The 14,330-nt window shown below is 34.2% G+C and overlaps 1 protein-coding gene across 1 annotated transcript; it reads left to right on the top strand.

Moving 5' to 3' along the window:
* Nucleotides 1-1,936: 1,936 nt before the first annotated feature.
* On the top strand, nt 1,937-4,309 carry LOC126694999 (uncharacterized). Its single transcript, XM_050391587.1, has 2 exons — nt 1,937-2,316; nt 3,265-4,309. Exons 1-2 carry the CDS (start codon nt 1,994-1,996, stop codon nt 4,118-4,120), a joined length of 1,179 nt encoding a protein of 392 aa, XP_050247544.1. The 5' UTR covers nt 1,937-1,993; the 3' UTR covers nt 4,121-4,309.
* Nucleotides 4,310-14,330: the final 10,021 nt, after the last annotated feature.

Below are 14,330 nucleotides of genomic sequence, written 5' to 3'. Positions count from 1 at the left end.
AAGGTTTTAGGATGTCCATGATCTGTGTGTAGATATATGCGTGCATATCCATTATACACACATTATATCTATTATAATAATAACTAAACAAAGTGGAAGCTTGTAAAAGCCAGTAAGTTTGAAGCTTGTAAAACCAATAGCTTCTCAATTCAAGATCATTCAGCATTGAATTAAAAAGAAATTTTCCCTGATTCAAAATTATGACATAACTTGTGACATAATTTCTGGAAAAAATAGGGATTGATTTGATACACTTTCAAACTATATGAATTACAAAGCAATTTCCCCTAACAATGAACACCGTTGTCATGCTAACTGTATTTTACATGAATTTCTGCCCTAGATGTGCATCCAAACCCACTTCAAAACCAAACCCAACAAAGCTAAAACAGCAACAATAATTATGAATAGAGATAGAGAAAAATCTAACAGAGAAAAACTTAAGAAGCCACACTCAAATCAGATTACATGCAAAGGGAAAAAATTAAAATTTGAACTCAACATTTACAAATTACCTTAATACGTTTCTAATCCTTTAACTCTGAAGACAGATTGGGTTGAGCTTCGGCTGTGGTGAGATTGAAAAAGTGTGGGTTTGGGTGTGGGTTTGGATTCAGCTTCGGAAAGGGTCTACTGAACGGTTTGGTTTGGGTGCGGGTAGAAATAGGAGAACTTGAAGATGCGTTAAACTTGGGAATGGTCTACTGAACGGACTGACGGGGGCTACTGATCGGACTGAGGAACGGAGAGAAACTGTTGAGGAAGGAAGACAAACAGTTTTAGAGATGTTACATTCAAAAACTCCTTCTTATTTTGCATATAACTCGGTTTCCACATTGACGAGTTACAAACAGTAAAGCGGGAATATTTTATTGTCCAAAAGCCAAGTTGGAACACCAGCGTGGCAAGAACCTGCCCAGAACTCGGTTTCTTAATAGTCGAGTTATTTAAGTAACTCGATTATCATATAATCGAGTATTGAAACAGGGACACGCCCCTATATAGTTTCGAAACAGAGGCATAATGCCAAATATTTTGCCCAAAAAGGGCAAAAGGCTAGATCCCCCTTGCAAAAGTCAAAACTCACTCTCGCATTCAAACGGTCAGTCTTCAATTCCAGGAAAATGAAATGTGACTTGTCGACGTGGCAACCACCAATTGGAGAACCCCATTGCTTGAAATATTACTATTACTATTATACAACTTAAACTGAAGCCAGAAGATTTTCGCAATTCCCACGGAATTTGCAAGACAACTTTGACCTTATTGCTATTACATATTCTGTGACGTGGCAGTTTGGAGTACAGAATTTAGCATGTCAATTTTGGTTCTTAAACTCTTCCCAATAATTAATAATCATTTTTTTTAAGAAGAAGATTGGAAATATTATTAAAAAAATTAAGTTAAAAACGGATAAAGGTGTAGAGTTGAGGTGAGGAGGCTGAGGACTTGGTTTGGTCATGATCCAATTTTTATAACTTAATATTCATAGCTCAAACTTGTTTCTAAAAAAAATATAAATTAAAAAAAATAACACTCATATTCAAAACTCACAACTCATAACCCAAAGACCTTACAAAAATTCCAAAATTCATGTTTGGTTGTATAAAACAATCACCTTATCTCAAAATTTAAATTCCGCTTTTTGTCAAACTGGTGGTGGCCACACATCACATCACATCACATCACATCATACAGTTTGCTTAACTATGGTTGCTACCTTGTTTCTCAAAAAATAAAAAATAAAAAGTTATGGCGGCTACCGGGGCGTGATTTTTCTCTTATACCTTTCAATTTTCAAAGGAAATCTTCTCCCGCACGCCTCTCTTCCGTCACTGGTCTGATCCAATGAAATCCATGACTTGTCTGATCCAATGAAATCCATGACTTGTCTGACACGTTGTTTCCTGTTCCACGTATAAATACATGAAAGTTCATATAGCATATGGTGTACAAGTCAAAGAGCAGAAAATAATCTTTGGAAAAGAAAAAAATGTATGTGACAAGGCCTCTCTCTATGTTCCAAAAGAATCCTTCGGCACTCTCATGGCCACCCCCTGAAGGTCCAAATTCTGGCATTTTGGTCATCGAAGATGAAGAAGCCGAGCAGCAGTATACTTGTTTTGGATTGTGTAAGAGTGATGAGCTGAAGGACTTGCCTTTCCCTCAGAACAAGAACCTAAAGCTTCGCTATTCATCTGGCGTTGGCGAGAACCAACATGTTTCTTATTTTTACGCAAACTTAATCCCTGTTCTTAATCAGCCGTTGTCTTCCAATCGGTACTATGTCATAAAGAGACGTGGAAGCCATAAAGGGTATGCGTATATATATATTATTATATATCAAGTTGAATTCAATTTCCAGTATTAATAATTTAATTATTAATTTTAGAAGAGATATAATATTTTCATAGTACTGTTCTGTCTCGCTTTAATATTTGTAGTTTTCTTCTAGAAACTATTTTGTAATTAAAAAATAAATAGTGATATGAAATTTGCATGTTGCACCTTGCTTTAAATCGTTAGAGCTCATTGGCCTTGTACCTTAATTGCCCCTTTTAATACACTAAATAATTAAATTTTATACATACCGCATGAGTTTATGGATCAACTAGTACATGACATTCAAATTAACACAAGATTTGCTGTGCATATTAAGAATAATGAGAACATATAATCCAAAAATATCTATAAATTATTTAGATCTTAAGTTTTTTATATTTTAGAATTATACATAAAGCATGAATTTATAGATTAGATAGTACATGATATCCAATTAACATGAAAGTAGGTGTGCATATTATTAAGAATGAGAAAATATAATCCCATGGTAGAATCTTTAAAATTTTAATTCAATAAGAAAGAATTATAGTAGGCGTAACTAATTATGATAGTTATTAACATACATATATTATGATTGTGCTTGCATATGATATGATATGATATGACAAAATTTTATTGGAGGGTTTAAATATATAATAAAATTTGGGCTCAATTAAATGAATATATATATATATATATATATATTAAAATTATGACATGTAAAATTATGAGTTTGAAGAGCTTATAGGACAAAATATTGTGAGAATTAAAAGCCAAACATTATCATGTGTGTGTCTATATATATATATATATATATATATCATGCAAAGACATATGTACTTCAAAGGAAGATTTTGCTAAAGTGTTGGCTTATTGGCAATATAAGCTAATTTTATCAAAATATTAATGTTACTATATCAACTTCAATTGGCCTTTTATCAGGGAAGCGTATCAAAATTCTAAGGAGGACGATATGGGAAATTGCTTTTGCTTCAAGTATGTTAGTGATGTAACACCAAAACCTTTGGATCCCAATGACATACACCAGCAATTTGAGATTCATCGGATCGAAAAAGGATGTCAAGGGGGTGGTTTTGTTGCCAAACCTATAACACCGGATGGGTTTCCTCCAAAGTTCCTTGGAAGAAAAGGGTGGGAAGTGCATACCTCAACTCCTAGCAATTTTCGATTAGGTAATGCACTAGGCCTAGATAGTGCCCTCCGTGCTCGCCTTCCAGAATTCAACTTCCCGCTATCATGTACGAGTTCTCAACTAGTGGTTGTGGGAAAGTGGTATTCTCCTTTTATGTTTATTAAGGAAGGAACATTGAAAGACCAAATTAGTACATCAATGTATTACGAGTTGACGCTTGAGCAAAAGTGGGAACAAATATTTGCATGTGAAAATAATGGGAGCCAAGGCAATGTTGTTGATGTGGATGTTGTTCTTCCAAGAGAAGTGGTTTCAGTTGCTGGGAGGGAAGTTGTGGATGTAAAAGTGGTCAATGGAATAATGTGGTTCAAGGGTTGTAGAATAGAGGGACAAGAAAGAAGTGTAGGATTGAGCTTGGAAGTTTTTGAGAGAATGAAGTGGGAGCAGGAAAGGTTTGGATGGGTTGGGGGGAGTGACATACAAGTGAGTTTGAAAAGAGTAGACGAATTTGGAGGGATAGGTAGGTGGGGGAAATTTGGTTGCTATATTTTGGCAGAGAGATTTGTGCTAAAGCGAATGGACGGAAGCCGGGTATTAACTTATGAATTCAACCACATTAACAAGATTCAAAGCAAATGGGAATGATTCTTCATATCTTATTAAATATTGTGAAATTCATTTAATTTTTGTGCGTGTGTGATACTGAATTTTTTTTTTGAGAGAGTTTCAACCTATTACATGTGATACTGAATTTTGTGTGTGTATGATACTGAATTGTATACCTATTTTGCTTACTTCTCTTTCACATTATTTGATTCATTGTTTGTTGTTTAACCATCAAATTCTTTTTTTTCCCATTGCTTTTAGATATATTCATATATTTTTATTGAAACATGTGTTAAAAAAAAAAGTGGAAAATGTGCTAAAAATATCATTTTGTTAGGAATGATTTATACAAATACCCAAAAAGTAAAATAAAATAAAATGTCATTCTTTCGCTGTTTACATGAGTATGGCTATAAGGTTATGCTAATAATCTTAAACATTCGTGAAAACCAGGAGTGACAAAATAAGCTCAAATCTATTTGTTTATCTAAATTCACCCACTCTAATTGAACTCAAATCCACCCAATTATTAGTTAGGTTAAATGGATATCATCCTAATTAAACCAACAATTATTGGGTTTTAACTAAAAATTCATTGATACCTATTTAACCCAAAAACAATACACCCAAATTTAACTTAGCTCTCCCCATAAAATAAAATAATAAATAAAAAGAAGAAGAAAGAAGCTTACATTTCAGTTTTCAGGTTTTCATTTTCCTTCATTTTCCCGGCCTCCATACACCTCTCTCTCTCTCTCTCTCTCTCTCTCTCTCTCGCTTGCTCTCTCTAGCTCTCATCTAGAACTCATGGAATCCATTGGTGCTTGAGCTTTACTGTGACCAGTATTGCTATTGGCGGTGGCGGAAACGACGGCTGGCCGTTTAGGAAGGACTGTACGGATCTGGTGCAGAGGATTTCGCTACTCACGCATTTGTTTGAGGAGATCAGAGAGTTTCGTGCTCAGTCGGTGGATGATGCGGCGTCGGCGGCGTCAACGACTTCTGATGATGTGGATGTGGAGTCGTCGTGGTTGTCCGATCTGGTTGGGGCTCTCCGAGCTCCTAAGCGGCTTTTGTCTCTCGCCGAGAACTTCCGCTCCAAGAGCTCTTCCGTGGGTTTCATGTTATTCTTTTTGTGTGCTTGTTCTTGTATGTAGTGTCTGTTTGGTTGCTCGGAAAGTGAGAGAGAAAGAAAAAAGAAAGTTTCAAGCTCCGAAAATATACTTGAGTTTGAGACTGGGTTCTTTTTTTTTTTTTTTTTTGAATCTCGCATTCTGGATTTTTGTTCTGTTTTGATAGTTTCCTGCATTTTTTCGACAAACAAACATTGCGTTTGTGTGAATTGTCATGGAATTTGCTTGCTTTTATTTTTTTGGAAATTTAGATCTGTGCTATAGTTTTTAATTTTTAATTTTTTTTTTGTGTGGGTAGTAGTGATCGTGTGGTTTTCACTCTAATGGTATTTTGGTAATTTTGATAATTGGGTAATTGTGTGGGTTGAGATTTACTTAAAATAATTGGGTTGGGTTGGATTTGGGTTATAAATAATTAGTTAAATGGGATTTAATGAGTAAATGAGATTTATATACCTATCTCAATTATGTCCATCCCAAACCCACCCAAATCCGCCCATTTAACACCCCAAATTTAAACTAGTGTTCTGATTTTAATATAGAACTGAAACACCTTTTTGATCTATGCTGAACATTATTTTCAATATGATCCTTAAGTTTTCTCAACTTTTATTTTAGTTCCTATGCTTTTAAACTTTTTGTTATTTTGCACCCCTATCATTGTTTTATTTACTAAAACTACTATTTTTAAACTACGTAGCCTATTAGCTATGTAGGTATTTTCTGTCAATGTGACGACGATAATGGCCAAAATGAAAGCTTCAAAAACTTAAGGACCAAATTGAAAATAATGCCAAAATATATGGACAAAAAGGTATTTGGCCTACAAAGAAAATACTTACCTTAGCAAATTGAGAAAATTTTTCATTAATGCTACTGCTTCAGGTGACGTCAGAAGAGCATCTTGACAAATACAATGCTACCACTTGTGTCATTGACGTCCCACTGCAACATCTCTTGAATCAGGTTGTATGTATAGACTCGGAACCTATGACCCTTGCCCACCATAAAACAAGTAACATCCTGACGGAAGGAGTCATGTCTGGATTCCAATCCTATTTCATTTAGGTTCCAAGAAGTTTCGAGACTAGCTATTTCAATCTCCTTTTTTTTTTTTTTTTTGGATTGGGTTGAATAGACTTTGACCTTGCCTGATCGGGTTTGGAGAGGGAATCCACATATTTGTTGGGTTGAATAAATTTTTTGGTCGTGTATATGTCTAAATGTATATATTTGGTATTGGTAAAGATTTTTTTGTTGAATTTATGCAGGTTGTGTTTGGATGGTAACATTTGAATTTGGATTTGAATTTGAAATCTTTTGATTTAAAATGCCTTGATTTAAAATCTATCGATTTTAAAATTCCTTATTTGGGTCTCTTTAAACAATGAAGGATTTGAAATTCCATTGTTTTGACACCTAAATTTGGATTTGGATTTGGATTTGGATTTAAGATCAATAAATTATATATTTTTTAATTATTATTTTTCTTAATCCTTCTACATTTTAATTTTAGTAACATTTTTAATAAATATATGAGGTAATGAAAAAGATATTGATAATCTAATTGACAAGGTGATGACTAAATATCTTTCATTATAGCCAATTAAAAAAATGTCTTGCCAACTAATGACAACTAACATATTCTAATATGAGAAATATTTGGGTCTACCTTCCTTTGTTGGGAAAGGAAAAAAAGCAAGTTTCAATTACATTAAGGAGAGGGTATGGCGAAAATTACAAGGATGGGAAAGGAAGTTACTCTCACAAGTAGGTAGGGAAGTGTTGATTAAATCCCTCTCTACATTACTTTTTCGAGTTTGGATCATCCCAAAAGAAAGAAGTTGTTTCGGTTTGGGGTGGTCATCAAAGACAGCAGGGGTCTAGTAATTGCATCGTGTTCAAAGGCGGTGCATTAGGTGCTAGGCAGTGCTAACATCGAAGCCATGGCTACGGCATGGGCTTTATCTTTCGCATTAGATGTGGGGGTGAAACGTGCTATGTTAGAGGGCAATTCCTTGGCAGTGATAAAAGGTTTAAGAGAGGATGAAAGTCTATTGGTACCATGTGGACTACTATTAGAGGATGCAAAGATTTTGTCTCGACAATTTGATGAGCTGCGTCACTCTCATACAAAGAGGGAAGGCAACGGTTTAGCACATAGTCTGGCTAGATATGCAGTTAGCATTCCAAATTTCCTAGTTTGGATGGAGGATGTTCCACCACAATTTCTTTCTGTATATATTACAAACCGATTTATCGGGTTTATTTTAATAAAAGTTCAATGTGTTTTCCCTAAAAAAAAAAAAAAAAATTCTATATCAACAAAGAGAGAGAGAGAGAGAGAGAGAGAGAACCAAATGCATGAGTTTTTCCACAACATTCAAAATCTCAAACTAAAAATTATTCTAAAGTTCTTTAAAAAAAAAAGTTATATATCAAGAGAAACATATTAAATGCCTAAAATATGAGTTTTTTACACAACTTCCAAAATAACAAACTAATGAGGACTAAGTAGAAGGTTGTGGTTGAAGAGAGACTTTTCATATACTTAAAGTCCTTTGCACCTCAATGCATTAGCTTCTCAACAATTTTGAATATTTCAAGCCGCATGAATCCAACACCTTTGAAACCACTGTATGTATCTCTTCACCAAAAGGTTGTGGTTGCTCTTGATTTTTCTTTGCTATGTGAATTACTCTTTTAGAAAGGAACAATACTCTTTAAGAGAGGAACCAATATTTGCAAAAATTCAACTTGTGGATTTGTCCTACTCCTTTTTCTTTGGTGAGGCTCAATTGCATAACTTGTTGATATTGAATGTTAACATGGTTGTTGTGCATTAGGAGAATTCACCACATTGTCTCTTCCTCATATACTTCTATTTCCTCTCGACTCTGCTATGTTTTCGTTGAGTGGAATATCTCTTCCATCGTTGGTCTTTTTTGTATTTGTTTATTTTTTAGAATACAAACAATAAGAATCTATAGCTAATTAAAAAAAACTCATGCATGTAATGTCACTATAGCATTCTCAGAAACTAATATCAGGGACAACTAAGAATCAATCCTGATTAGCACATATTAATCTTTACATAAAAAATATACCTTGCCTGTATGTCCTTGCAGTTTTCTACAGCAAACCAAATCCATTGGTTTGAAGCTAACCGGGGTCTAAGCCTACAACCTAGCATACCCAGAACCTGTAAAATTTGACACAAAAACCAACCAACTCTAAGAAAAACCCAACACATACACAAAAGGCAAAAACGTTGAAAAATGAAAAAACAGAAATTTAGTACCACTTTCCTGAATCAAAATTCTGGTTCGATTTTGCCATCAATGATATGGTGATTTATGCTCAGATGAGTGCTCACAGTAATGTATTAAAGCTTGTAGGGTGTTGTCTCCAGACTCCATGTCCCAATTTAGAGTATGAATTTGCTACCAATGGTTTTCTTATGGATCAAATTTATGTCTCACGTGTTACTGAACTACAACATCAACCCATGGTTTGGGGAGCAGGTTAAAAATTGCACGGCAGATTGCTCATGCAATTTCCTATCTTCATATTGCCTTCCAAAGACCCGCCATCCATATCTATATCTATAAAATAATATATATTGGAGAGATAGAAATATGAAATAATTTTAGAAAATGTCTATAGTATTAAAGGTAACCGTTTTTTCTCCAAAAACATGGCATTATTGTATTTTAAGTCCTTAAAGTAGTTGTTTCTTTTTTTCTTTGGCTTTTACACTTTTTATATATGTTTTCTATGCTTTTGATATTAGGGGGAGAAAGTTTGGATATTGAGAAAATTTGTCAAATTTATAATTATAACATAGCTTATGTACAAAATTTTGTCAATAAATATTATATGAGAAAGGATATTTTTATGCTTCACCTTTTAAGTTCTTGATTAATATTGTTTTGTTTTTCATTCTTTCTTGCAACCCTACTTTAGGTTGATAAATCATTGTGTTTCTTATAACTCTATTTTGGGTTAATACTTATTGGAGTTGTGTTTTTTGAGTTCCCTATCACAACTCCTCTCTGCTCTTTCTCCCTTTTATAACTTTGGTTTAACTTTTGTTTGAGTTAATACTTAGTCATTTTGGAACTGAGAATTTAAATATATATCAAAACATAGTCTTGGCTATATATTTGAATGTGCTTATCAATTATTTGAGTAATATCAAATGTGATTTTGTGATGAGTTTTGATAATCATGATAATTTTCTTTAAGAGAATGAGAAATTTGAATAATATATTTGAAACTTAAGAAAAGTTGTAAAGAAAAAAAAAATCAAATTGATCCTATTCTATCCACTTCAGTCCATCTGGTCTACTTCGGTCCAATTTAGTCCAATTCAGTCCATTCAATCTATTTCATTTACTTCGGTCTAATTTGGTCCACTCCGGTTCATTATGGTCTACTCCGGTCCATTCTGGTCCAATTCGGTCCATTTGGTCTACATCTGTTCAATTCGGGCTATTCGATTCAATTTGGTCAATTATGCCCACTTTGGCTCATTTGGTTTAATTTGGTCCATTTCAGTTTACTTCGATTCATTCAGTGTACTTAAGAATGGAAAAAATACAAGTTTTGAGTACTATCAATTATTTGAGTAAGATCAATTGTAGTTATAGGATAAATTTTGGTTATCATAATAATCTTCTTAATAGAATGAGAATTTGAGTAATAACTTTAAAATTTAAGAATTTTAGCTGTACTAAAAGAAATTAGGTAAATATAATATATAATAACAATAGTTAAATGAATATGGACAATTTCAAAAATGAAAATTTATATCAAGAAAAAAACATTAAAAAAATTATAAAATTATATATTTGTAAAAATAGAGTGATGGAAATTACTTTTTGAAAATTTTTAATTTTTAGGAAAAACAAACTATCTACAATAAAATTTAGATAATAAATTATATATATTCAGTATAAGTTTGTTATGAGTTTTGATTATCATAATAATCTCCTTTAAGAAAATTAAAATTTAGAATAATTTATTTGAAACTTAAGAATTTTAGTTGCACAAAGAAAAAAAAGAGAGAAAAACATAGCATATCTATATCTATATCTATACCTCTATATATATATATATATATATATATATATATAAAATAGCAAAAATTGAGAGAAAGTGGATTTCTACAATTAAGGAGGTGCTAACAAATAAGAAAAGAGCCTATCTAAAATTCAAGCATGATCCGGAGCCCTCTTGGTATAAAAGGAAAGGAAACTAACCGCTTAAAAAAAAAAAGAAAAAGAAAAGAAAGATTGCTACGTGGAGAAAGGAGAAAGAGAGATCGTGAGAAAAGAGAGACAGAGATAGAGAGATGGGCGCCACCCATATCTTCTGCCATCACCGTAAGAGCATCCGTAGCAGATAGTGTAAATATTATGCCATTTTACCACATCAAACACCTACTTTATTATTTTACCACATTATTTTACAACATCTCATTTATCAGATGTTTTATAATCTAATTCTATACATTAAAATAATATTTACTACACATTAAAATAATATATTATTCACTTTCCAAAAAAAAAAAAACAACAACAGCAACAGCAACAACAACCCACAACCACCACAGCCCACAACCACCGGCCACCCCCACAGATCAACCACCGACCACCAATATCAGCCACTGCTACCCAAAAAAAAAAAAAAAAAAAACAAACAAACAAAACTCAGACAAACACCAAAATCAGCCAACCGATCAACCCAAACTCAAACACCAATATCAACCCAAATCTCACAACCAACTGATCAACCTACCACCATCAACCAAAGTCAGCCAACCAGCAATAATCAAAACAACCAACCACCAAAAGAGAGAGAGAGAGATCGGCGAGATCGGAGCGGCGATGACGATGGGGATGACGATGTGGAGGATCGGAGTGGACGGCGATGACGATGTGGATGATCGGAGTGGCCTAGCCCATGCCGCTTGCGCCTCTGACGGCGATGACGATGGCGATGATCCGATCGGAGTGGCGATGTGGATGATCGGAGTGGCCTCGCCCATTCCGCTTGCGCCTTCGACGGCGATGACGATGGCGATGATCCGATCGGAGTGGCCTCGCCCATGCCGTTCGCGCCTCCGACGGTGATGACGATGGCGATGAAGACAGCGGAGGGGCCTCGCCCATGAAGATTATCTGCTTCTCCTTGGATCCGATCGGAGTGTCATTTGTTCTTCTCTGTTGAGCTGTTGAGGGAAGCTTGGGTCTGATGGGAGAAGAGAGAGAGAGAGAAGAAATCAAGAGCTCAGACCAGAAGTGAGAGGAGAGAGAAGCGAATATAAAACATTATTCACTTATATCACATCTGTCCGTACCGTTGCAAATTTGCAACGGTACGGACATAAGTGGTATAATTTTAGCACATATACCATGGCTGATGGGAGCTGATTTTTGTGCTTGGTGTGGGATATGTGCTAAATTTTTAGCATTTAGCACATATCCCACATCTACTGTGGGTGCTCTAAGGGCGCATTCCGTTTCTCCTTTTCGGATACTTTCTTTTCGCTTCCTTTTCAATTTTCTTAACACCGATGCTTGCGATCCAGAGATAGAGAAGGAGGAAAAAATAAACCTTGCGATACAGAGATGAGAAGGAGACAGACATTGAGAGAACTATCACCGGTAAGTTTTTCTTTTTTTCATTCTTTCTTAGATCTAGGTATGGGTATGAAATATGAATTAGTTTTGAGAAATTTGGTTGGATTGATTTTTATTTAGGTATTTGGGTAACATTAGGTTTTGATATGATTTTTTGAAATTTGGGGTTATATATGATTTAGGTTTGGAGAGGGCAAAAACAGATAAATAAAAGAGAAGGAGAGAGTTCTCCGTTCCCTCTTCAGACTTAGAGCACCGCTGCAAGGGAAGAAAAATCTATGGGCATCAACGCCGTTAGGCTATATATCTGCCACCATCAGATCGTCGGAGCCGGTTCCGGTACGTTTTTCTCTATTATTTTAGATTTGGGTATGAAATATTACTTTTTATTGAGTTTTTTTGTTGGATAGGTTTAGATTTGATTTTGGTTTTGATTCCTTTTTGTTTTAGGCATTTGGGTTCTCCATGAAAATGTTTGTTTTCTCAATTTTTCGATTTATTTGATATCACTAAGGCTTTCCCTGTTTTCTAATATCTGCATTCATAGGTGGTTTTTTTTTTTTTTTTTTTTTTTTGGGGGGGGGGGGGGGGGGCGCTCTGATTGGGAAAACCGGTTTTGATTTGGAAAACACATTTTGATCTGTTTGACAGCGTTAAAGCACCTTTTGTTAACCTTCAGTATAAAAGAAAACAACCCGCTTAAATCAGTAAATTGTAATCAAAAGGAAAGAGAACAGAGTTCGTCGGAACCGTAACCCAATAGCTTAAAAGAGAATTTTCTGGAACCATCACTCGGTTTCCCCACCACTGAAAACAAAACCCTTTGGCTTGTTTTTCTCATAAGTTTCACCGGCTTTGAATCTTTCAGGGTACGTATCAGATCGTTGGTAAGATCACCTTGAATCCTCAATCTTCACTACTCTCTACACTGGGAAAATTACTAAATTTTCAATTTGGGGGTTGTTATTAATTTTGGGATTGGGGGGTTTCTAATTAGGGTTTGCTGCAATTATAGATTTCAATTTCTAATATGTTTTCCTCTCTGTTTCTTTTTTCAGGGAAACACCATCGAAGATCAAATTCTACCTAGGCTTTGTCTCTCAGCATTCTGAGGAATGGTTAGTGATGTTTTTAATTTATTTTTAGGATTTTCCCCCCTGACCGATTGGTGTTCAGTTGCCTATAATAAATTGGAGACACAATGTTAAGTTATGTTATATGAACTTTGATTTTTCTTAAATAAATGTTGATATAGGGAAAATAAATAAAAGAAGAGATTATTGGTCCAATGAATGAGGAAGAACAGTGCAAAGGAGGGCTGAGGCATTGCAAAGCTAATTTGTGGATAAGCATCTCACTTTGATTGGTAATTATCCTGCATTGGCGAATAAATTATGAAAAATCTAATAGTTCATAATTTTATAAATTTATTGTTTATAATATTATTAAATTTACAATAACCGTAAATGTCTTATCAATTTTAATATATTATATTATGAACTATAACATCAGGGTATAATATTATTCTAAACCATTCTCAATCAATTTAAATTTATTTGATAATTTACAAAATTTCCGAATGATAAGAATAAGATGTACTTTTATACATTGCTAAAAGTATAATCAAACTTAGCTAATCAGAGTTGTTAGATTTCCTCTACCTTTGTATGTTTATTTTGTTAATCTCTGCCCATTCACTAGGTTTTTTCTCTCTTTGTTTCTTTTGTTACAATTTTATATAGTGCTGAGGTTAAGGTGTACGTGACCATATCTGCATTATAGCTAATTTAACATCATGTTTTCTTGGCTTACAGAGGGCTGAGACCTTGGGAATTGTTGAATTCCCAATACTAGGCCGCATCAATAAACTTGCTTTTTCCTCGGATCCTTTGATTCGGTTTTGATTATGGGTTTGTTGTTTTGGTTTGCTATATGGTTTTTTTGTTGTATTTATTTTGCATTTGTTTTCCCTCTTCATATTTATTATATGGGCATTGTAAACTTTAGTTTGTTTTGTACATTAAGAAACAATAAACAAGTTCAATGGGCAATATAATCATTGGGTTTTTATATGATCAATTGCGAAATGTTATGTTGGGGCTGCTGCTATTTTGGATTTTCTAGTGATTTTATTTTTGTTTTGAAGGTTTTGGTTGGTTAGTATGGTTGCTCAAGATTGCTGAACAGGTGTGTCTCATTTTAATTAAAATTAGATGATTTGTTGAGGTACACTTCATTGTAGATAACAAGAAAAACTACATACCTCTGAGACAGTGAGACAATGAACCATGATATTCCTCCCATGCCTATTGAGTGAGCTGCACAATACCCCTTAGTGTGGTGTGGTGTGGTGTGGTGTGGTGTTAAATAGTAAACATATTAGTCACATGTTAGTCTTTTGGTTAAATATTTTCATATTTAAGCTTCTATTGAGAGATGATGTCTTGAGGAAATGTCTTCAAAATTCCT

Source organism: Quercus robur, chromosome 8 (assembly GCF_932294415.1).
Source record: "Quercus robur chromosome 8, dhQueRobu3.1, whole genome shotgun sequence".
Classification (NCBI taxonomy): Eukaryota; Viridiplantae; Streptophyta; class Magnoliopsida; order Fagales; family Fagaceae; genus Quercus; species Quercus robur.
The sequence above is the reverse complement of the archived record's forward strand: the minus strand, read 5'-3'. Positions and strand labels throughout refer to the sequence as shown.